This window comes from Solea solea, chromosome 13, assembly GCF_958295425.1.
Source record: "Solea solea chromosome 13, fSolSol10.1, whole genome shotgun sequence".
In the NCBI taxonomy this organism is placed as follows: domain Eukaryota; kingdom Metazoa; phylum Chordata; class Actinopteri; order Pleuronectiformes; family Soleidae; genus Solea; species Solea solea.
Window position 1 is genome coordinate 7,277,270 of NC_081146.1, and position 25,735 is coordinate 7,303,004.

General features: G+C 41.1%; 2 protein-coding genes and 1 long non-coding RNA gene across 5 annotated transcripts; 2 read left to right on the forward strand and 1 right to left on the reverse strand.

The window, feature by feature from the left end:
* The first annotated feature begins 2,816 nt into the window (after positions 1–2,816).
* On the forward strand, positions 2,817–6,722 carry uts2r3 (urotensin-2 receptor 3). The gene is made up of 2 exons (XM_058647988.1): positions 2,817–3,074; positions 4,485–6,722. The coding sequence occupies exon 2, from the start codon at positions 4,543–4,545 to the stop codon at positions 5,686–5,688; it is 1,146 nt and encodes a 381-aa protein (XP_058503971.1). The 5' UTR covers positions 2,817–3,074; positions 4,485–4,542; the 3' UTR covers positions 5,689–6,722.
* A 5,560-nt stretch (positions 6,723–12,282) lies between these two features.
* On the forward strand, positions 12,283–18,903 carry khdc4 (KH domain containing 4, pre-mRNA splicing factor). Of its 3 annotated transcripts, none has more exons than XR_009242006.1 (14): positions 12,283–12,442; positions 12,881–13,052; positions 13,733–13,861; positions 13,940–14,019; positions 14,110–14,162; positions 14,259–14,437; positions 14,643–14,854; positions 14,984–15,044; positions 15,678–15,738; positions 15,856–16,124; positions 16,236–16,379; positions 16,885–16,966; positions 17,057–17,142; positions 18,160–18,223. XR_009242006.1 is itself a non-coding variant. In XM_058648269.1 (14 exons), exons 1-14 carry the CDS (start codon positions 12,414–12,416, stop codon positions 18,390–18,392), a joined length of 1,818 nt encoding a protein of 605 aa, XP_058504252.1. In that variant the 5' UTR covers positions 12,283–12,413; the 3' UTR covers positions 18,393–18,903. The 3 variants fall into 3 exon arrangements, 2 of the variants coding, with proteins under 2 accessions (XP_058504252.1, XP_058504253.1); XM_058648269.1 differs by having other exon boundaries at positions 16,857–16,966; positions 18,160–18,903; XM_058648270.1 differs by lacking the exon at positions 18,160–18,223 and having other exon boundaries at positions 17,057–17,185.
* Positions 18,904–20,835: 1,932 nt separating this feature from the next.
* LOC131471629 (uncharacterized) lies at positions 20,836–23,192 on the reverse strand. Its single transcript, XR_009242007.1, has 4 exons — positions 22,588–23,192; positions 22,205–22,306; positions 21,934–22,103; positions 20,836–21,122 (listed from the first exon to the last, which is right to left on the reverse strand). It is a non-coding gene; the product is annotated as an uncharacterized LOC131471629 (long non-coding RNA).
* Positions 23,193–25,735: the final 2,543 nt, after the last annotated feature.

Below are 25,735 nucleotides of genomic sequence, written 5' to 3' on the forward strand. Positions count from 1 at the left end.
TGGTAGGTCAGGTTTGTGCAAGGATAACATTTATTGTCATGCTTTGGTTTACAGCACAACGGACAATGCTGTCCTGGAGTTTTTAAACTAAAGGCATTTATTAAAACTGCACAGAGATAGTATGAAATGTTGTGAATTAGTAGTTAATTAGCCAAAAATGATAAGCAACAAATTAATAATTTAATTTTTTTTACTGAAAGTAAATTTCATTTCATTCAAACAACATAAAAATCAATTCAAAGAAATCACCTTGGGCTTTATAAATTGTGTACTTGTCTACACCTCAGTTTCTGGCTACCAATAACCAGGAAACCAGATTATTATATGAAATAAAATAAAAAAACAACTATGGTCAAACATAAAGTTGTTACTTAGCAGTTGTGAAATCTAGCGTTTACAGATGCCGTCACAGAACTTGTCCTCAGTTTGACTGTAACATTCACTACAACAGCGCATGAGTGATTTCTCAATTATATATCCTCTTCAGACCTTGCAAATTTGCATACTTGAGTCTGCCGCAGACTAATTAATATGAGTAAACACATACACTGAAGGTCAAAGCAGCAGAACGATGCCCATAGCTCGGGTAAATGTAATTAAAAATGATATAACCTGTCTGCACAGACTGTGATTGATATATTCTGACAAAGACAAATAAACGGCACAGTACTCAGACCCTTCGGTTGCCTTTCCACCCAGTTGATTTTCCCTGTTTGCATTTTCAAAGTTTTAGAAATATTCGCTGCCAAATGTCTGGTTTTACAACTCATAATAATTTTTGCTCTTTCCCGACCAAAACTTTGAAAATGTGATACTTTGAGGATACGTGATATCCCTTTATTCAAAATATCTTCACACTATCCTATTCCATCCGAGTGATTATACCTGTCCATCTGGTTGAATGAGGGAGCCTGGGTTTCTCCTGTGTCCATGGTCGTCTCCCCCCTCTCTTCTATTTTGGCATGCCTGTGCCAGGTATTTGTTCAAATTCCTCACACCCCGTGGGGATAGGTATGTCCCCCCCATTCCCTCTCTCATCTTTACTGCCTGTCTCCGTCTATCTTACATATACGCCGGCACATGTATGAAGCAGCCAACATGGACTCCCCCACTACCAGAACGATGGCGTCCTGCCTACACATTTTACTGGCTAGTCACGAAAAAATAATTTCCAAGCTGTTCAGCCTCTTGAAGCTGGCAAACCACAGCTGTGGGTTCTTCAGCGCTCAGGCCAAGAACAACTCAGCGGATAACAGGCAACTGTAAGTTGCTTTTGATAACTCCTGAAAGACCCGTTATTCAGTGATGTTGTCAGAGCTTAGAGTCAAGCCACTTATTAGATCCACCAGTTCAACTTTTCACTGACGTGGAAAAATGTTGATACGGGCGAGTGTACTGGATAATTAATTTCTTGTATAATTTTAACACAGGGTCATTGTGTAATTCTCTTGCGGGGTTGTGAGACACTGTGTTTGAACATGAGCCCATGCGGTATTGACATTGGGTCAGAGTTGAAGTCCATTAGTTATTGCAGTGCGTCATGAAATGACAGCAAATACCAATGATACATCAACTCAGTAGGTCTTGCCTCTCTGCTCCACTCATGAGGTCGGAACCCTCCTCGGCTATATTCAATTAAACTGTGCAGTTTTACATTGATGCTGACATTTTTCAGAAAATAAGACGTGGTCACTGAGAGCCAAGTCAAACGCGAGTTTCTTAGCCCAGTAATCTAATATATACTGACTCTCGCTTACTCTAATGAATGGTCGTAGTGATTGTTGATGAAAGAAAAACACCTCTGCAGTCAAATCACTTGTCATTGTGTTACTGGTGAAGCTCTAACTTCTGTAATGCACAGTCAACAACTGCTGATGTAGAGCTGTCATCGTGATGCTCAGGGATGTGATTCTTATAATAAAATAAATATATAGTTTTGCAAAAAAAGGAAAGAAACTGTGGGTCACGTTAAGTTATAAAAAAAACATACTTCATATACTGTAGCTTGTCTTTCTAAATGTTCTTTCCTGTGAAATGCATCAAGTATTATTACTGAATAAAGCCGTTACAAACCGATCCATATTTCATAAATCCACCACAGTAAACTGGTAACTTTCAAACGACCATGACTGTAACTTGTACAGCACCTGATGATACGCCAACATATGAGGTTTCGTTGCCATTTAAGGTCCGACTCCTCGACTTTCACGGAAAGTCTTTTGCACTGCATTCACGGTCAGATTTATGTCTGACACATAGATATTAAAAACCATCAGAGAGTCATCAAACATGATCAAACCTACTGTAAATCCACTTAAACGTCGCTATGACACGTAATAGTTTAAAAAGAGACACAAATATTAACTTAAGCTGTCTTTTAAATGTGTATACCACTGCTCAGCACGGCTGCGGGGCCGACTTTTTTCTGAGTGCTCCCTCGGTCATAACTCAGAGCAACTGAAATGGACAAACAGCAGTAATCATAAAGTGGATGAAATTTCTGTTTGTTTTCCCACAAACATTCTCAAACGTTTAAACCCGCAAATCCCATCTGTTGAAAACTACCTCTATTAATTATCGGAGAGTGAAATCTATAATTGGGAATGTCATGATACATATTCAGTTTCTGTGAAATAAGAGAAAAGATCTCTCATGGGGTTCCTTCAACCCCAGTTCAGGTCACCACAACTTAATATTAATAGTCAGTGATTTACAGGATAAGCCCCCTCACCCAGCATCCTATCCCACCCCCTTTCCACACACACACACACACACACACACACTCCTCTCCGGTAGACTCATCAGATACTGAGCTGAGGAGGCAGAGCTGCACTGACAGCTGGACAGGACAGACAGCGAAGAGGACATCACAAAGTTTTAGCCGAAGATCACCGATCACATACCTCTGCCTCGTCCTTCTCCCGACGATAAAAGACAACCCTAGAGTTCAGGAGAGGTTCCATGACAACGCGCGGGCAACAGAGGGAGACTTTAAAATGGAAATTGAACTTTTTCTCCGCACAAAATCATGGAACATTATTTTTTTTCAGCATCTGGGATTAAGCTGTTTTAGGGTAAGTTGAAGAAAAACTAAAATAATTAGCTATACATACACTGTGGATTAGGTTATAGACCTGTGCGGTTAGTTTCTTTTTTAAATAGGCCCATTACACAAGCATCCATATTTAGTTTTTCCTCAGAAGTCACAATATATCACAATAATTGTAATGATGTATTCTTTCCTAAAATAGTTCTTATCAAAGCCAAGTTGAATTATTTCATTTCTGGGCTAGATTTTGATGATAGATTTACAAACTGTATCTAAGTGAAAATGCATACATGTTTGCACATCTGCACACGGCTTATTTGAATGATTTTTGAATTGATGAATAAATAAAAGGAAATCCGTTTTCTGCCCTGATCCTGACTCGCATCTTCAAAAAGCCCGAGAATGAACAAACCTTCACCGTGGCAGTTATTTAAAGAGAGCCGGTAACGTATGGTGCCGCGCGGCACCGCAGGGGTTTGGCAGCTCCTCCACAGTTCAACAGAAGCTCTTAACCCTGCAGCCGCTCGGGCCACCATGTGTCACACATGACATATCTGTCAGACTCCCTGCGTCCACTTTGATGTCACTGCAGACGACTTTTCTTCACAAAATCTTCTACTTCACAAAAGTATAAAAGTAAATCAACGTCACAAAGGGTATAATGTAAAATGTATTTGCTTTTCCTTCTGAAGACGCCACGTCTATCCAACTAAATGATTGCTTCATTTGTTGTGACTAAAATATATGACATTGAGCGAAACAACACACACAAAGTTAAAACCAGTCCGAGGACTTGACTTGACCTGTGACGCACTGTCCAATGAAACGCCACATTTTCATGCAGTGATCCACAACCAAACCACTGGTGCACAAAAAAAGCACAAACACAAAATGTAAACAAAAATTTTTTTTTTTTATCTCATATGAATTCTTCATCTCACTTAGTGTAATTGTTGCCGAACGGCTGACCCTTAGAAGGAACCAGCCTTTGGAGGGTTCGCTCTAGATTTACAGCCTTCAAGTGGAGCCCTCCTACTCTGAAAATCCAATTATTTTACTAGAACCATGACAGCCTCACTTGGTTCCTTGTGAAACTATGAAAGTGTGTAGACTGTGCCAACTCAGGCAGGTTTCTGTTTAAACATAAACTATCCTCCTTCTGCTGACATTTTCATTTATATGTGTTTATATGGCTTAGTTTACTTTATCCAGTGTCATCAAATATACATAAATCACGTTGCAACAATATATGTAAGTTCTATTAATCCTTGTGTTTCAAAAAAAAATTACAGAGAAAAACGGTTTGTTTGTTTTTAAATTACAACAAGATGAAGAGTAACAAAATGTCCTTGTCTTGTTCTCCCATTTTTCCTTCTCCCTTCTTCTTTCTCTTTCTGCTGAAATTGCATCTTCTACTGTTGCATTTGAAACAAAGGCTGCACTTTAACTGTTCAATTTGCCACATTCCTTAAAAAAAAAAAAAAAAAAAAATTATGGAGTTCTCAGGTTCTTTGCCTCCACCTTCCCCATATACATTCCCAGTCATTCCAAATGCCTCTTTGCCTTCTCTGTCTCCCTCCATCTCTCCATCACCCAGCCTGGCATCCACAGCTCTTTTCTGCTCCCTCCTCTCCCTCCTCTCCTTGCTGGGCATCACAGGAAACCTGTACACGATAGGCCTCCTTCTGAGGCGCAGGAGAAACAGGAGAAGACGTGGAGCTGGGCCAGCCTGCTGCCTAATGAGAGTACCAGTTCCATTCTGCCTTGCCAACACTTCCTCCCCATCCACCTCCCCCATCTCCTCCTCTTCTTCCTCCTCTTCCTCCCTTTACCTCCAGGTGCTGAGTCTTGCTCTTGCTGACCTGCTTTACCTTTTCACCGCGCCCTTCATCGTGTACGACAGCCTGGCGTCTGGCTGGGCCTTTGGTGAGCTGGGCTGCCGCCTCCTCCTGAGCCTGGACCTCCTCACCATGCACGCCTCCATCTTCACTCTCACTGCCATGAGTCTGGACCGCTACCGGGCTGTGGCTCGCCCCCTGCACACCTCCTCCTCTAACTCCTCTGGCCTGCTGCGTGTAGGCCTGGCCTGGGGCCTGGCTGTGGCTCTTAGTCTGCCCATGATGATCACCCTGCACCTGGAGGATGGGGAGAACCAGGAGGGCCAGCTGTGTGTGCCAGCGTGGGACGAGCAGAGCTCCAAAGCCTATCTGAGCGTGCTGTTCTGCACCAGCATCCTCGGCCCTGGGCTGGCCATCGGTGCACTTTATGCTACTTTAGGCCGGCTCTACTGGGTGTCTCAGACCCGGCCGGCCTGGGCCAGTGGGGGCAGCACTGCTTGTCCTCCCCGTGCTCCCAAACCCAAAGTCCTGCTCCTCATTCTGGGTATCGTTCTAGCTTTTTGGGCCTGCTTTCTCCCTTTCTGGATCTGGCAGCTGCTGCCACTGTACCAGCCCGACATGCTGCGGACAGTACCAGTGGGGACGCAGGTGACGGTCAATCGTATCCTCACAGGTTTGACCTATGGAAACTCGTGCGTGAATCCATTCTTCTACACACTACTGACTGGAAAACAAAGACGCAACCGGCAGACGCTGACGTCGACAAATCAGCTCTGCCGCAAGAGCAGTCCACTGCAGTAGTGCTGCGTCTCTCTCTCTCTGCGCGCGTCGTCAACAACAAAGACAATAATGTGAGTGACAATATACTGTATGTGCTTCACAGAATGCAAATATATGAACAAGTACTGTACGTGACTGCTTTAAGAGTTCAAAAACTGGTGCAAAGGCCATTGATTTAGACTCAGCAAAAACAAAAAAAAGATACTATAAAAGCACTTTGTATGAATGCTTTGTGAACAGAAATGATTTCCTGTGTGGAAATTAAATAATTATTGGTGATATCTGGGTTTTTATCAGTGTATAAATGCTTTGTGATCGAACAACATTTCCTACTAGGAGAACAAATGCTAATATATGTGTTATCCCAGCAAAAATAAAAAAGGATCTCTGACATGCTTTACCAAGTTCATTAATTTTGATCAATTCACATAGGTGGTCCGATCAAATAATGTTGCTTAAAGAAAACGGATTGATAATTTGGTTGCAAATCTGAATTTATAAGCATCTAAATTGGCTCTAATTCATATTATATTATTGTAATTCATAATTATTATTGTTATTATTATTTTGTGACTTGTTTATACATAACTTACATGTCATTTTTTAACATGTTTAAAATCATTTTAGCCATATGAACAGATCTAACAATAGAGTTTTGTTCTACTGTGCAACAAGATTTGCCCTTCAAGAAAAATCACTGCCACATTGTATTACAGTAACAGAGATGATTGCATATGTTGCACGGGCACAAGAATTTCCAGTAAAATCCTAATGTCCTGATGTGATGTGTCAAGGAAAATGTTTGTTTTTGAACAACGGCTTGTAATTGGTCAGGACCTTGTTGAGACATTTTTCTGAGACAGTGTTTGTTGACATATGTTGGAGTGGGTCAACACCCTGACTCCTGACAAATCTGAAACAACTCCGTTTGTCTATAATCATGACCTACAGTATATGCCGAGTGTGAAAATGTCCTTAACTGTTATGAATCATGTCATGTGTCGACTGCAAATGATGTTTATAATGATGCATAATATACAGCCTTAAATAAAGACGTATGCTTTCTCTAAATGCACCGTGTCACTGGTTCTTATGATGGTAATGAAAAATCCACTCGTCGGACACTCATGTCGGTGGGTCTGCGTCAGTAGAAGGTCTCCCCTGCTCTTGTGTGCATGTCTCTGTGTAGCAACAGTCTGTGTCTGTCTGACTCAAAGGCTGCACTGTACTCTATCGCAAAGCCCTGCTGCTCTTTGACGCAGATGAGCAAATATTGTTGTTTGACAGAGAGGAGTAAGGATGGGGACGGGATGATGGGGCTAAATTGCTGGGCTGGTATCACATGAGTATGGTGCTTTGGTCAGAAACAGGGAGTTTTTTTTGGTGGGGTGTTCGGCCTACCGGTTTAAAATCCTGGCTGTAATTTTTCATATATAATAATGTTAATACAAATGAAAAAAGTGCATGTCATTAATGCAAATCTAGAGAAATGAAGAGTGAAGAAAGCAATGCGCACACATCCTGGACACAGAGCATGGAGACATCTGACACAGAAGGAGCACAAATCCATCCAGTTTTTAATTTCATGAGCGACGGCCTCATGTGAAATGTTTTTCTTTGTCCATCCAAATCACACAGAAGGACCATTAAGCTCTATTAACTGTGGATAACTGTGTTATCACATGGCTTTCAATAACCTCTGTGAGTGCATAATCCCCAGGTAACGACTTATTAAAGGTATTTCACATTAAACGCAATGTTTACGTGAGGAAAACAAACTTAAACTTTGGGTTTATTTATTTGCAAATTAAGCAAACACCTATAGGAACAGTCACTGAGGAAAATAAAACCTGGGGGCTGCAAGAGAAACTGTGAAGTCCAACAGGGCTTTACTGCATTGGTAATACCAACAGCTTAAAGAAACACATACCAAAAGCATTTGTCAAGGGAGCGTTTCTCTGTTCTGTGAGGCTGTGGGCCCTTCTGTATAGTCGATGCTGCCTGCCATGTGTTTCCATTTACCTGGCTTGGCGACCACAGAGCATAACGTTCCCAGTGCAGTTATTATCCAGAGCCCTGTGCAGTCACACCACAGGGGGCGCTTCTGTTGTGAACTTAATGCAATATCCATCCACAGTTCACAGACGACCGTGGCCCGCTCAGCACATTCGTCAATTTAAATGGAATTTTGTGAAGACAAAGAGCGAGCTCCATATACAGCTCAAATCTGGAGTCCTCACATGATATGTGGTGATTTTTGGACCCTTGGGTCATACCAAAATGACAGCAAAGATGGAGGGTGTACTTGCGCAAAGATGAAACTCATCCAAAAACGACATTCGGCAGCAGTGTGGATATTAAAGCTTGTTGTTCAATTTCCACAGTCTTCACTGTGGACAGGTTTTGGGTGTCTCCTAAAACTCAATATATCAGATGATTAAGTCTTCCCTCAGGTCTGCAGGGATGACTGCGCCTTTGATAAACTACAAATACATGGTGTTTGGTCAACCCAACCAAATGGATGGAAAATATTGTCTCAGTTGGCAGACTGGCTGATCTATAAACTTTGTTATTTTGGTTAGTAGTTGCCAGCGCTGGCCGACTTGCTCCAATCATAACTTCTGTCCTCCTGTGCGACAAAAGCTTCTGAGATTACAGGCAGTGTCCTCCTCCTCTAGCCTACAGGAAAAACTCAGGGACAAATGTTTTCTTTTGGGAGCATCACTCTGTTTTACCTGATGATTTCATAAAACTAGCACATGTCCATTTCCTGGAACCAGTAAGCATCTTTCCATCCCAGCTCTTGTCGCCCCGCCTCACAGGCTCTCCCCTTCACCAGTGTCTAAGGCTGCTGCAGGTGCCCCTCCCCTGGGCAGCCCGCTCAGGAAAGGATCCCGCTGTGTAGACGAGACGAGGCTGCAGCCTGGGCCAAAGTCATGCTGTGAGGTGTATAAGAGGCTCCCATTCTCTCCAGACATACACAAAAAAGATTCCCTTAGCACTCTGCCTCCGCCTGGCCTCCCCTAAAATTCAATGTTCCCATCTGTTTTCCCTCTCTTAATCATTTTCTGTCCCCTCTACACTCTCAGCCTGGACCACACTTTCATTCCTCAGCATGCTCTCACCGTACATGAAGTTAATATTGATACATTTCACTATACGTTGTAGGGTTGTGAATGGGAAAATTCCAGCTCTCAATGTCCGTATTATGACAGGAGCATCTATCAAAGACACAGAGTCAGGTTTTATGATACTCACACATGCACATGCAACAGAGTATTAAGAAAATTGCTTGTAATTGCTGGTTTGACAGCAAACACCGAAACCTGTGGCAGCTGACAGTGTTTCTTTGTTCGGCCCATGGTAACCCTACTGTGAGGCGCCCTCCTTCCCATCACATCCCCTGACTTTACACCTCAGTGTCAGCCGCCAGGATCAGGCCAGACCCAGGCGTGTGTGCCTTGGAGGCCGAAGGTTACATCAACCGACATACACATTACGGTTCGCACTTGAGCGCTTACTAGGAAAGACAGTAAACATGGCACGTCTGCTGCTCCGCTCTCTCTCTCTCGTCACCATTTCTCTAAGCTCTCCTGGCTCCTCCTGCTCGCAGCACACTACCCATAAACAGTCATCCATGTCAACTCAGGCCTCAAAGCTCCAGCGACCTCTGACCCCCTGACACTTCACTCGGGCGAGCACACAGGTTTGCTCACGGCTGAGGAGAGGGACGTGACACATTACCATGACGCCGCTCGATATATCAACTAAAAGCATGTGTCGCACATTGTGGAGCTCAACTGATGAGTCGATCAATTGATTAGTTGATGTGTGATTATGTCAGCAATCAGACGAGCGTTTCAGTACCAAACATGACCTCATTCCAGCGATTCAAATTTAAATTTGTGTCACAAGAAATTAATTCCATATTTTGTGGTTACGTCGGATAAGGCAAATAATTTGAGATAAAATAATCAGAGAATTAACCAGCAGATTTGATTGATAAGGAAAATGACCTAGTTAAAGTCCTGTCATGCATATAGATACTGGCCAAGTGTTTTTATTTTTATCACCACTGTCTTTGCGGTGCATTTCAAATTTAAGCATAAACTTGTTTGGTTCAACAGGTTAAAATAAGCAGCAGGGCCACACTTGTCAGTGTGTGTGTGTGAGTGGGAGAGAGAAAGAGGGAGCGAGAGAGAGCGAGAGGGAAGAAGAAGAAGAAGAAGAGAGAAGCTGCAGAGTGGTCATGGACTGAAGGTTACAGAAGTAGACTGCCACCTGCTGGCAAAACGAAAAAAGATGGTTCCAGATATTTGCATATTTGCAAACTATTGTTTGACCTTGTTTCTATTGTTTGAGTCAGCTAAAGAAAGATGGAGGATTATCTCCATGTATATCACCTCTCATCTGCCCAAGCTGAATGTGTAATGCCTGTACTGTATTTTTCTGTGTAACAGCAGTTAAATATTTTTTTTCTTGCTGCTTCATGCACCACAAGAATTGGAGTAAAACTGGATTTTAGATGTTGTCGTCCCCTCTGCGGACACTGACCCATCCCAGGGACAGTGTCCGCAGAGGGGACGACAACATCTCCCATCCTGAGAGGTCAACATTCACTCTGTCTGCGCTTCACAAAAGACATAATTTAATCCCATGCTGAATATACAGTAAAGGTATAAAAAATAATGTTTGCTATGGAAGTTTTTCAGCTCTTGATGGATGATTCAAATGCCCGGATTGAACAGGGATTGAACAGGGATATAAATGGTCAACCAATTAGTTGCTTTACCAAACCTCATTGATACATTATTAGAAATTATAAAACCTACATAAAAGATACTGAGATTTCTTCCAGAGATTTCGTACAGAAAAATACACAAAATACACATTTACAAAAAAGTAAATACAATTAAAGCCAAATAGTTCAAGAGTGAAGTCAAAAAACTGTGTGGCTCCTCTCCTCCACTTCCACAAAATAAACTTTCTACTTATGGTACATATGAACACAACATATGTTTGTAGATTATTTGCATCCACAAAGGAAATAAATTCACATTAAATGCAAGGATAACTTCAATTGCCAAGTATCATCCATAACATTGGTTGCGATTAGGCTTTGACACAAATCATTGTGAACTTCTCTGTGAGATGAATAAAGTATCTATCTATCTATCTATCTATCTATCATTTCTCCTATTCGTACAAGACAGACCTTGATCCCGGTCAAACTAACGAAGGAGAGTTTTGCAGATTGTTGTCAACACTGCACAACACAGGACAAAAGAAATCTGACTAAGTGCTGGTTGTTGAATCTGTTGATCAGTGTCGCCCTCACACAGTGTTCTCACCTTCCACAGTAACCTGCACCTACTGACCATGTCTCTGAGCCCCTGGGTGGTCAGTAACTGAACACCGGCACTTGCCAGAGTGAGGACTCTGTTTGAGTAACCCAGTGCATCAGAACAGACTGGGATGATGCTGGTCTGTCTGTCTGTGCACTAAAGATGGATATTTGTCTCATCCTGCATCAGACTTTAAGACCAAACACGGCTCAAGCTCTGACTCTCTTCACAGAAAAGAGTGAAAGCTAACAGCTCAGACAACATATAAGCATGTTCAGACTGAAAAATCCATGTAGGTCATATTACATAAAAGTTGTTGATTTCCAGATAAATACCTCTGCAGAATACTAAGAATAACGGCAATTAAACAGATCACCGAAACCAACACACAGGATACAGAATCTAAACGATGTGTTTAAGTCAACATTGGAAGTGATTGTAAAGGCTGATATAATGTGAAGAAAAAAAAAGGGCCAGTAAGTGGAGAGAAGGCAGATGCATGTGTTTGTGTATAAGGCTTTCTTCAAACATAGAAATTCCCTTTGGTTCAGAAACAACATGAAAATAATAAAATAGATTGGAAATAAAGTTTGGGGGAAATTAAGTTTTTTGAGGAAATTCTACATGAGCCCCAACATAACAGATGCCAACTGCTGTACAACCCCAAAGAGGAAAGTTTAGTTAAAGAAAGTTAGTTTAGGTTTCACTTTTCTTTCCCCATGAATTGTGCATGTTTATGCCATGTATGCCTTTATGAAACTACTAAATAAATATTTGTTGTTTCATTTATGAATTAATAAAAACAAAGTTTGTATCTGTCATAATTAAACTCTACGACAGCCCGTTTTTACACTATTTATTTTTATTGTAAATATTGATATTACAGCTTTTATTCTGTTTTATCTCATATTTTGTATATTGCTGAATCAAAGACCCTGCAAAGAAATACCTAGTTGTGCTTTTATAAGCTTTTAGATGAATAAACTGTAGAAAAAAAATAATAATAATGAAATCTACCTTGACTGAAATGTCCAGGTCTGTGTCTGGCCTCTTCTCCTCCTTCGCGCTCACCTGGAACTGGAAACTTGGTTGATGTTGTTGACTCCTCTGAAGAAACACCCAGGGTGGAGGTGATGAAAGCAGCAGCATTAGCAGCAACAGTGCTACACACATCAACCACACCTGAGCTCCATGGGTCGAGGTATTCCAGCATGTGCTCATTGTGCTGGTGTCTGGCGTCCTCTAGTGGTATTCCTGCGTCATAACATCAACCGGAGGCGGAAACGAACAGGGGCTAGCAGCCAAAACACAACAGAGAAGCTAGCCGTTCAGAACCGAAGTGAAAGGTTTTCACATATTTTTTTGCAATAAAAGGAAAATATCCCATTAGATAAGACATTGATGTCATATAGTGGAAGCCAAAATGGCGGGTGAGTGCTTGAAACCGGGCTGTTGTCTTATTTTCCTGCAATATTTGATTCACGCGAGTCGTCGTCTGGACTCTTTCAGTTAGCCACTCGCTAGCTTACGCTAACCTGGTAATGTAAACATGGCTGACTGTGGTGGCACTGCTGAATGCACCGGTTCATGCTAGTTTGCCTTTACTCGTGGAAAATACGTGCTATTTTGTATATGTAATTGTGTAACGTTAACGGTCTCAGTAACCTAATAATTATAGGGAAAAACAAGTGACACATAGAGGTCCAGAATCACTTCCCAAATCTAAATCACAACACAGCCATTGTCATTGACAGGTGGTTATTAGTAAGTTCAACGATAACATTAGTTCGCGAGCTCACGTTTCTCTTCTCTTCTTTTTCATTTTCAGTGTCTTTTTCAACTTTATAGTAATTTCTCTCTTGTTCTAGCCGCCGCAGTAAATGGGACCAGCCTGGTCCTGGAGGGATGGGGGAGGCTGAAGCTGCACCCACCGGGGCTCTCGATGCTGCCGCTGCTGTGGCCGCCAAGATTAATGCCATGTTAGTAGCCAAGGGCAAACTAAAGCCTTCGCAGATCGGAACCCCTGGACCTCCTGACAAGGTAAAACACAATGACTGGTTAGTCTCTTGTGAAGAATATAAAGTTGGTAACCAGTATGTTATACTTTGGTATTACCATGCTCAGTAAATAAAATGGCCGTAGGTTTATTGCTATGTATGGACCAATATGTCTTGTGAACTTTTGGGTTCTTATGCCAGTGTTTTCCTCAGAATTTATTTTGCTGTTATGAGTGAAAATCTAAAGTGCCACATGGATAATAACGATTATGATTCCCTGATGTGTGTCACCACTGTCAGGTAGTGTCTGCATATCATTTTTGCTAGTCTAGTTACGTTTGTTAATCAGAAAGGATTCCACACATCACATTAAAAAGCCACTGGAGCTTCCACAATTACAAAAAATATTTGTGTCTATCTCCTACATATGTGCACTTTTCTTTGATGCTGCTTACAGAAACACCCACCATATTTACTCCACTAGATCTGTAGAGGCTCACTTCCCTCTATGGTCATTGGGAGTGGGCAGTTTACAAAGTGACACAAACTTCATTCTCTCCAGATTATATTTCATTATTATATTGTGGTACACAAGCCTCTCTGTGTTGTGTTGTGCATGTGTACATATCATCTTGTTCACCCACATTTGAGTGGTCACATGTACTCTCATGTGGGTGAAGCTCCAGGGTCTTCAATGACACATATTGTTGGCTCTTAACTCAGGCTGTGGGAGTTGGAAAGCCTACAGTGCCAACAAAAGCCAAAGATGACCTGGTGGTAGCTGAGGTTGAAATCAATGACGTCCCCATTACCTGTCGAAATCTCCTGACACGAGGGCAAACTCAGGATGAGGTCAGCAGCAATATTTCCAATCTCATCTTTCAGAGTTGATAAGTTGACTTGTGGTTTAATTATTGATTGATTTTGCAGATTAGTAAAGTTAGTGGTGCTGCGGTTTCAACCAGAGGGCGTTACATGGCATCAGAGGAGAAAGGCAAAGCTCTACCAGGGTGACTTCTCTTACTTTTTTAGCAGCTAATTATAAAAATTGCTGTTGATAATGTGATAATGATGACCTTGTTTCTGCCCTCTCATTACAGAGATAGACCTCTGTATCTACATGTCCAAGGACAGACGAGAGAGCTTGTTGACAGTTAGTATTATGTCAAAATTATCTTTCACTAATAATGAATGTAAGTCTTGATAAGGTCTGTAATTAGACAAAACAATTTTGTCCTTTGTACTCCAGGGGCAGTTAACAGAATCAAGGAAATAATCACCAATGGTGTGGTCAAGGCTGCAACTGCCTCATCATCATCTTCAACCTTCTCCCCCAGTGGAACTTCAGTCACAGTTTACCACCAACATAACCCACCTCCACCCTCACTGCCCCCCATGGCCCACCACAAACCACACTTTCAGTCTGGGGTAAGAAAGCTCCCTATGTTCATTATTCATGAAATAAGATAATGAAAGCATAGTTCCTCAGAATGTTTTATAGTTGTTTTCTTTACAATTACTAACAGAGTGGACAAGGTCCACAGTTATTTTGCATATGGAAAGTTGTGGTAACATTTAGTATGCATATAATGCATAGTTGTATTCATGCCCTTATGTTGTCTTTCTGTCTCAGATGCATTATGTTCAAGATAAAGTCTTTGTGGGACTGGAGCATGCTATCCCGGGATTTGTGGTTAAAGAGCGGGTGGAAGGCCCCGGTTGTTCATACCTGCAGCACATTCAGGCTGAGACTGGAGCTAAAGTCTTCCTCAGAGGAAAAGGATCAGGTTGCTTAGAACCTGCCTCTGGACGGGAGGCCTTTGAACCCATGTACATATATATCAGGTTAGTGTTCATATCAATGAGGGCATCTTATAAACTTGCTTGAACACTACTACAAGCTAGCCACACACTTGCAACTAAACTCCACATTGTCAGGTCTACAGTGCTAAATTTAAACTGTTTCCTTTGCAGTCATCCGAAACCAGAAGGACTTGCAGCAGCAAAAACTTTGTGTGAGAATCTTCTTCAGACGGTGAGTAATGTCCTGTTAAACCAGCGTCTGTTACATTAAAGCGATAAGTTCACACAATGCTGATTAAGTCTTATCCACTCCTCAAGACTATCTGTGTTTCTCAGTATAGTGGGCTTTAGATCTTGTGTTGCCTGGAAACGTCCTTGTTGATGTGCACAAGAAGTGATTTTTTTATGTTAAGAATGATGGCGTGTTGCGACGTAAAGCAAGACAAATGCAGACTGGCTGGAGTATGACTGAAAACACAAAGAAGTGAATTCTACTGATAAAACAACCCAGTCATTTAGTAGTTTGACTGGATAAAAACCTCTTGCCTCTGTACTGCCAGTGTATACACGTAAATGCTCCCTCAGTCAGGCCTGATAGTGTTGCTGGTGGCTTATTTTCAGATGAAGTCAGAGCATACAAGTAATGTTATACTGTTAATGTTCATGAAGGCCAAATGGAGATAAATAATAACAACAAAAATCTCTAGAAGTTACACACTATAGCTTAGCCTTAAGCTATGAGCCTTATCTGTGCTGTCTAATTTCAACTTGTACTTGCTTGCAATTATTTGAATGGTCGATATGTTGTATGCTGCCATTGTTAACTTTATTAAGGATTAAATGCAATATTTTCTTTTATCTGCAGGTGCATGCAGAGTATTCTTGCTTTCTCAGTCAAATGAGCACAATGATGCCAACACAACAAGGTACACACACAGCTGGTTTTCTTGGTTTTCAATATATCTCTCGAGTTTTGATTTTATAAGTGTGACTGTATAAGACATTCAGCGAGCCTGATCATCCCTCCACCCCTCCTCTTCCAGGCTTTGGACAGCCTCCAGTGGTGAATGGGATACCTCCTCAGCCTCCTTACTACCCCCCTCCAGGATACCAGCCAGGATACCCCATGCCTCTACCTCCACCTCAGCCCCAACCCCTTCCTCCTCCTTACACCGCCCCCCCTCCTATACCTCCTGTTGCAGCCACAGGTGTGCCTCCCCAATATCCACTGCTACCAGCCCCTGGTCCAGGCCCATGCCCCGCTCCAGCTCCCATTCCGACTCCAGCTCCTGTTCCATGCACTATCCCTCAGGTACTAATCTCATTCAGGCATTTTCTGACGTTTCAAAGATTTTTTTTTAGGACTATTTAAACTATGACACAATAAATGATACATGCGCTATTCCCTTTCTTGTTTTTGCAGACTCTTCCTTCTGTACTTTTTCCTCTTTCTGCTGCAGCACCACCCAAAGCACCATCTCCTGCCTCTACACTCAACCCAACACAGAAAAGACGCTTCACAGAAGAGGTACCAGACGAGAGGGACAGCGGTCTACTTGGATACCAGGTGTTTTAACCACTTACTCACATAATACTCATCATTCTACTATGTTTTTAATTTTATTTTTTGTCAACCTTGATTATCTTTTTCCTCAGTCGTGTAGCCTCTGTTTTTTCCTTGTATTTGCATCTTTTTATTTTTTACCAGAGAGCTGTTTGTATCAAGTCTGCCAATAATGTGTCATCCTTGTTTTTGTATGTTTTAGATAGCATGGCTTCCTGTTTCTTTTCCTGTTACTGTGCATTTGTGTCTTTTTACTGGTAATATTGAGTTACATAAAACACAAACTGTTTCTGATAAGCTTTAAGTATTTGTCACAGTGGATGGGAGAAATGTTCAATCTTATGGTAAGCTATACTTTGCATCGACAACGTCTGTTTCACGTTAGTGCCGAGTTTGTTTTCTAATAATAGTTTGAAGTGTCAGGACAGGGTTTAGTAGAGCATCTCTGCTAATCCCGCCTGTGTGTTTTTCTGCTCATAGCATGGACCCATTCATATGACTAATTTAGGTGCAGGCTTCTCAGTGGGCAGCCCTGAGACTACAGTACCCCCACCACAGAGTTCCTCTGGTCCGCCAAGTGAGAGGGACAGGTACTCAAAGATTCATTATAATCACTTATATTGAAAATTCAACAGCACATAACTTGGGTAATTCACACCATCTCTTTTGATGTCATCCAGTCGGCAGCTAATGCCTCCACCACATATGCCTGTGAATGGAGTTAGACCCAAGATGGAGGACAGAAGGCCACCCCAAGGCCCCATGGGTAAGGGCATCATCCTGTGGACTAATTTCTCAAATCCACAGTTCCTCACTGCCCTCCTTATAAAAGCTCAGCCTGGATCTATTCACAGCCTAAATGTAGAGCTACATAGTGTAAAATATAAATTACCTGTTTTTTTTCTATGGGCTCTGGCATGGTGGAGTGAGAGCTGTGTGCTTAGTAGCTTTTATTTATTTATTTTTGTTGCCTCAGTCTCCGCCATGTTTCATTAAGCTCACTCTATTCCGTTTGCAACTACAGGGCTTGCTCTGTGTGCATCATTATGCTGCTGCTGCTGCCACCACCCAGGGTTAAAACATGTACTGCCACATAAGTAGTCATCAGTTCATTAGAAAAGAATGGAAGTGAACTTAATTTTGATTGCGCCAATAAATGCTGCTGCTAGCAATCTTTAAGACATTACACACACTCGCACACACACTAAGCCACACATTGGCTGTTGTGCTTCTTACAGTTCTTACAGGACTCTGGTGCAGTGATTAAAATCTCCCGATAGTGAGGTGTAGCTATGAGTCAACAGTATTAGTGCATCGTTCGTTTCTAAGTCGAATTCACCTGACCGTCCCATTCTGATGACATCATCAGTCTGGAGTGACCATAATTTGTTTGCTTTCCTCACTAACAAGAATCTCTCCTGTTTTTGTGTTTTTCTCTTTTTCTCTGTGTTTTTCTTCTCTTCCATGTGTCTCTGGGGTGATGCTGGATACTGTTGGGGTGGGGCACGACTCGTCCTGTGACACTGTCCTGCCACTCGATTGGATGGCCCTAACAATGTCGCTCCCCACCAACCAATGGCTGCTTTCGAATGGCTGCCCCTTCCACTACACTGCTGACAAACTATAATTTAAATCTATTAACAATTTGTTTCTCCCAAAATGTGTTTTTGAATGTCTTGTTGGAAACTTGCCGCTGCCGTTTGTTTTTCTCTCCCCATTTTTCTCTCTCTCTCTCTCCTCCCCCAAATGTTTTTCCCTCTTCTGCTTTTCCTCGTCCTTTCAGAGCCTGCAGTGAAAAGGTTAAAAACAGGTTTGGTAGCATACACCGGAGACTCCTCTGATGAAGAGGAAGACCACTCCTCCTCCAAAGCCTCAGGGCCAGGTAACCCTGGGGCAGTTCCCCCTACCTCCTCCTCCTCAGGCTGGACACAGGGCTATCGTTGCCCTCCTCCACCACCCCCCCGTGCTAAAACACAGCCACAGCAGCAGTCGATGCCTTTCTGGATGGCACCGTGAAACTCTTACCTCTCAATGCTTTCTACAGTCTTACAGGATGTTCACCTCAACACTCATGTATGGTGGATGACTTTTTATAGCTTCTGTTGGTTTCAGTATTATTTTAGATCTTGGGTCTAAATGGACATTATAATGTTTTGCAAACCTGTTTGTTTCTGTGCACACATTATAGTTGGAAGAAGAACATTTTCAGGACTGATACTCCAAACTATTTTGTGGATGTATAGAATGATCAGATGAGTGGTGCTTTGCCTCTACACATTTGAATGGAATGATTATCCATGCCAAGTGTCTTTGCTAGAACATTTTCACATGGCAATGATGTTTAACATCACTGTCAACTTTTATCCCTAACTTCCTACTTTTTCCCCCCTTCCCTGTCCAAGTCAGTGACACCATCCTTTCCTATGTCGTTCTTTAGTACAGATCATGTTGGACTCTATGTTGGAAAACCTGATGGAATTTATTTCATGCTTTTATGAAATAAAGTTAATTTATTGCCAGGTTTAAATTTGTGTTTTACTGCATGATTATTTTCCTCATAAAAGTTTGTCCCATCATATTTGGTTAAGGGATGACTATGAAACCAAGCAACTCACATTTGCAAGTTACCCGCCAACAGATGAACCTGCCAAAATACTGTTAACTAGATTAAGTGACGATCTTACTGCTGAATTTATTACAAAAATAGACTACTAATACAAGGATGATAACTTAAAACATGGAAACTACAAAATCTGCAGTGCTATACTGTATAATCCTAACACGTAGAAAACGTTCATCTTAAAAACTTCACAGTGTGGCATAACATCCGGTGTCGTATAATTATAGTGCGTTGTATGTTTATTTATTTCGGTCATGTCAGAAAGTGGGAGAAGCAAAAGCTTATCTAGTCCCCATTACCCACAGAATACATATATTCATCGTACAATACATCATTTCATCATACGAATTTTTTTTTTCTTATGACATTTTGACAAAAACATGTTTCAGCATCAGGTGGCACTCAGAGTCACAAAATGATCCAATCAATATATAGCAGATTGTGTTTGTTAATGAAGTTGTCTAGCCTATCGTTAAACAGTTTCTCCAGAATTTTTGACAGTTGTGGTAGTATTGAGACTTGTCTGTAATTAGTAAATTTGTGTATGTCCCCTTTCTTGAACAGTGGCACTACTTTTGCCACTTTCATTTTGGTGGGAAATGTCCCTGTCATCTATTACTTTCTAATTTAGCTTCATGTCGAGGTCATCTACATCCGTGGATGTTTTTGCTACGGCTGCCAGGTGTCTAATCTCTCTGTCCTTCCCTGGGGTGAGAAACATTGTACTGGGGTTTCTGTCTCTGTCCTTATCAAGCACTGTGCTGTCCCTGCACTCCCTGACCTGCTCTGCAGGGGGTGCACTGTCCACATGTCCACAGCTCTCATGTTTGTAGAACTCAACCAACTGTGCAATGGCCCATATCACATCAGTCTGAAGAAGAAAAAAAATGCAACAAACCCTATGAAGGCTGATCAAAACAAACGAAAGGTGAAGCATATTTATTATTCAGAAACTACTCACTGATCTATCCAGTTAGTAGTTTCCAATAACGGCTGCGGCTCCCAGAGCAGTTTCTGCTCGGACTAGGTCATCTAAATCCATCGGGACATGATCACACACATTCCAAGGGATGATGGAAGTGGGGGAATCTCCTGGGATCACTCCTAATAGATTGTCCCAGCCAACCCTCACTCCTCCTGCACCAATCAGACGAGAGGAGGGAGGACGTCGATTCAACATCTCATGAAGTAAACCAACATCAACACAGAGGAGGACTGTAAACACACACCTGCGTGTCTCTATTACTTCCCTTGGAGGAATAGACATCTCCAGTGTGCATGGTGTGTGTGTTCACATGACCGGGAGATGTAGAAATAACCTGGTCCCAGAGTTCCTCGCCCTCCCAAAGCTGGAAAACCAGGCTCCAGCTCAGCGACAGATCATAGGTGCTACAGCAACTGTCTCCACATTGGAAACCGTTGTTGGGCACATAAACACCCCTTAAGAGAGATGGAGCAGCAGTCTATAATCACCAAAGTACTATAGTTACAATTTAATCCTATACTATTACTAAAAAACTGTAATGGTACTTAAGTGCAGTGCTATGACAACAAATAATGCACAGAGGACTAAGAAAACAACAGTGTAATATTCTTTATGTTGAAATACGTTCTCTTTTTTAACAAATGTGTTGTAAGGAAAACATCCATGTTTTCCTTATCTGTAGAATATATTTAAAAGTGAACTTGAAATTGCTAAAAAAAAAGATTAAAATAATCATAAAACATTGTTAAAATAATCACTTTTAATCTTCAATACAAGTGTGTGGTTGTTTAACAAGATAAAGCAAGTTTAAACAGCAAATGTTAAGTTAAACAACTTAATCTCTATTGAAACAATTGGCATCGTCAAGTTCAGTGTACTCGCGTTTTCAAGGCAGCAAATTAACTTTAGTTTCCATGTTCAACCATCTTGAACTTTGTTAGAGTGTACACATTTGTTTCAGTGTACTTTAAATTTCATAACCCATAAATAACAGCTGTAGGAAAGTGGAGAATGGAGAGTGTGGAGCTTTTACCTCAACTCTGTCTGCAGGGAATGGAGACTTGAGTCGAGGTTTCCCTTCTTTGCCCTCGAGAGACTCGATGAGGAACATGTTCTCCCCACAGGTGTGGGCTCCAGCTCCCTGCCTTACAAACAAGTCAAAGTTACAACCAGAGCCACTGGCATTGTTCCAAATGAGCCCTGCTTTTTATGTTTCTATAATCATCGTCTGAAGAAAATACATATCATGACAATGCATATGGCAACATAACCTGCAAGCCAATCATCCATGTTGTTGTTTTTATACCTGTGTGCTTAAGTCTAATACAACAGAAGAATGTGTTTGCTGCTTTTTTTCCTCATTGATAAACAGCATTTTTCTGCAGGGAACTTAAGTTTGTAAACCACTCGCTATCCTGCACCAAAGTCCACTGAGAAACAATTTTACATCACAGCACACAGGAGTTGCTGATCCACAGCTGACTCCATCAGTGAGTCAAAATGTCTTATTTTGTGACTTTTAGGGTTTTAAATTAATTGGATTTACCGTAGTGACACAAACTTACCAAATGAAAAAGCCTGTGTCTCCACAAGCTAAAAATGATTTTCTCAAAGACGTTGGCATGGTTTACAACTTCAGTTTCCAGCAGTGAGATAAAGCAGCAAATACTGTACATCTGTCCATCTTCCTCCATTGGCAGCCCTGTTTGCAGTTAGAGTGAACATCACTGTCTCAGGCTGTTTCCCACTGACAGCATTGCAATAGTGGTGTTCACAGTAAAGTCTGTGCTTACTGTTATGTTGCATACTATTGTTACTATTGCGATGTGCCAGTAAGTCATACAACCACACTTCAAACAAGCCGAACTATCACTGAAACCCTGCATTAATGGTGTGGACACTGATGTGTAATAACCAGACACAGACATTTTTCTTTTCCTTCTTGTTCCTACCTGCCATCACTTGGTTTATTCATGAAGCTCCACTTCATTCCAGTGGGGAAGCCCACTCCTCCTCTGCCCCGGAGCCCTGAGATTTTAATCTCATTCAATATCTAGTCGTTTCCTTCCAGCATGATCTTCTTTGTCTTGTAGCAGTCTCCTCTTTTTAGTGCTCCCCAGCTCTGGTGGAAGGAGGAGGAAGACAGATGTGATGAGATGAATTGTTCTTCAGCTTCAGGCCAGTAGAGACCAGAGAAAATGATTTTTGCATGAATTATTTTACCTCTGTATGAGTAGGAGAATACCTGGTCTTCTTCATCTTGGTCTTCACCTGGCGAATATACAGTATGGACAGTGTGGTTTACACAGCAGCCACATGGGAAGACTATAAGGAGAAGATCAATGATTGTGAGTTGTGGTTGCAATGTTTACGAATACATATTTAGAAAGTGATATCACAGTGGACTGAAAATGGTCAATTTCAGTGAACAAATACATACTTTAAAAAAAATAAAAAAAATAAAAATAATGTGCCAGTTCTTTTCTTCTCATGTAGAACTAATATAAAGACTTTGGATGACCATGCTGATCCAAATGATGGTCACTGTCATATTGTTAATGTAGTGATGATGTGTGGTCAAACAGGTGTTGTGCGCAGGTCTTTACCTGAGGCTGTTCTGTTGGACTTCAAACACGGAGCGACCTGGCGCACAACTGCACCTCTCAGTGTCCGCTGAGCTGAGGCAGCAGCCGAACACGAAAACACTCCTCACTTCCTTTGAACTACTTCACTCTGAAAAGTTTCTTCCCCCAGAGTTTCACCGACTTTTGCAGAGTGAGTGGTTGCGGTGAGGAGCTGCTGCTGCTGCTGCTTCAGCTCAATTAAACTAAGAGGATTAGGCAATGACGTCACTGCAACTCCCACCTTCCCTTGTGGCGCAGACAGGTATCATTTGAGACCACTGAATGTGTAGCTACGTGACTTTTTATTCACATAAGTTTATTGTGGTCTCACTTCACTCGCTCTTTTCACACTTTCTATCTCTGGACTCATTCATGAATCCTTTCTTGACTGCAAACTGACCTCTCCTATTATCTGCTGTGTACGTTATCAATTTTGTTGTTTTGTCTTTTTTTTCTTCCTTCAACAAAATGGGGATTAAAAAACGAAACAGAGCCAACCAGAAATAACAAAGCAGGAAGCTATAGTAGCTTGTTTGGGAATTTCTGTCCATGGTGTCATTGTTGCTCCTGTACATAACACTGTCAAACACTGTCAATGTTGGAATTAGTTGAAAAATGTCATTATTTTAAGTCTAATGAAAATAATTATTATATTTAATTTATAATATATATTATATTATATAATATATTTTGTTGTAAATATGTTAATCTTGTATGATAAATTGCATTTACATACAAAGTTTGACCTATCTTCACTCCTTTAATTTTATTAACATAATAAACAGTCCCTATGATATATGTACATTATTTTTGTGGTTTTTTTTGCTTTCCTCAATTTTCTTCGTACAATTTTATGCCTTTTTTATTTTTGTAAAAAACAAGAAAAAAAACAAACTACTAACTTTTAAGGTTCTGTGCGTAAGAATTAGTGACATCTAGTGGTGAGACTGCAGACTGAAACAAACAAACAGTGTCCTCCGCTCAACCCAGCCATTCTTGTGTCAGGAAAACTTTGTCGGCCTCCTCATACCAGAAAGGTTGTTCCTCTTCCTTGTTTATGTAATAAGCATCTGCTTCACAATGCCAAACACATTCTTTGGCTTGTTTATCCTTTTAAGTTACTGAAGCAACACAAGATGGCCACCTCTGTAAAAGCAAGGTACATAGAAAAGGCTTAATCTAAGGCTATGGAAACCTTTTTTTTTATGTTAAAGCTGATACACTTTTCACTATTAAACATTTCTGCCAATTAACCATCTTAAGTTATCCTAGTTCTCACAAAGCTGTCACTGCAGTAAAGGCCAGTTCCTGTCAGTTTCACAACAGTAAGCTTAGACTCCTGCAGTAGTAGTCACTCTAACTGTTTCAGTTATTGATGCCCAGATGCAGTTCCTATTTAAATAATTCCTATTTATATTCCCAGGCTTTGTTTCCAATTAACAGACTCAGTCAACTGTATATTTGATATGTGGAGGTAGTAAAAAACACAGAGCCACCCATTGCAGTGCAATGCTAATTACATGGTCTGTCCACCTGTGCTCATGTAATTATATCATACTACTACATACTGTCACCTGTGGGAAGGTATGACTTGGCTACGGAACATAATGACTCCTTCAGACCTTAATGCAGATATTTGTCAATGCTTCAGGACAATGTGGAGTAGAATGGAGCCTCATTGTAGTGTGAATGGGAACTGCAGGCAAGTACAAATAAGCACAAAATGTGCTTTGCACATTACCAAGGGTTCAGCATCAGAGTCACACTATCTTTCAAGATTCTTTGACTATAACTTAGTTTGATGGTGGACTCTGTTCACAGCAGACCTGCAGAAATTGTCATATTGGGAAAAAAGCCCAGGTGTTTACTAATGACCTTTAACATGGCTCTGTTCCTTTTGAAAGGTCTTAGTAACACAACAGCAGCATCCTGAAACTGATGCAGCTACTTTAGATTCTTCTTCTTCTTCCTCCTCACTTGAGATTTTTACTACCACGTGTTTATCCATTACTATTTAAGACCACAGTGAGTCTTGAGTTAAACATTAAAATTATACACAGTTTAAAAGGTCCAGTGTGCAAGATTTAGTGATATCTCCTGGTGAAAGTGCAGAAATGGAGGACTCCTTTGCTCACTCCTCCTTATCCCAAGCATGTCAGGGAGCTACAGTGGCCCTTACATGTCAGAAAGGATGTCCTTCTTCTTTGTTTGCATTGGAAACGTCTATGACACCCACACTCTGGCATGTTTGTCCGTTCAGGCTGCTATAAAAATATGGTTGTGTTAGATGACAGCCTGTGTACAGCAAGGCCCTTTCCAAACAATATTTATTTTTAAGGAATGATATGCTTATAAACACAAACATAGGTAGTATATTAAACTTCTGCCAATAAACCCTCCTAAATGTTACACATTGGACTGTAATGATGAAGTACATATACACTGAGGTGTACTGTATGTGTGTCAGCCTTTACACACGAGTGGTTATCATTATTTCAAACAACACTTAAAACAAAAATGGCAAGCTTAGATATCTTTATTTCTTTTCTTTATATTAACTGAAACATGGGGAAAGTCATTCATAGCTCTGAGAAGTTTCCACTAAAAACTCAAAGACAAAAATATATCCCTGATAGCAGGGTCTCTGCTCACAACAGACCATGAGTCCCTTCACCAAAGCCAAGAAAACAAACAGCTCACACAGAAACACACACTTCACAGCTGACATCAGTTAAGCCTCATTCATTCATTCACAAAGCTCTGACTGCAAGCACCAACACCCTTCATGAACAGGAGCAACTGTCACACTGCCACACCTGTACGACTGGTTCCAGTAAGGCCAGTAGCTTCATTTCATCGCTATCATTTCTCTCTTTTACCTCACAACACGTTTTCATCTTTAGTTTTTTTTTTATAATGTAAATTATATACTTCAAAATATCTCGTCATATTTTGAAACTACTGGCATTATGATAGCCCATTATATATTTTGTATAATCATTTAGTGCATTGCTCAAGATTTCCTGAGAATAGTTGCAACACAAAAAACCAAAGGCAACTCCCAATATATATATATATATATATATATATATATATATATATATATATATATATATATATATATATATAT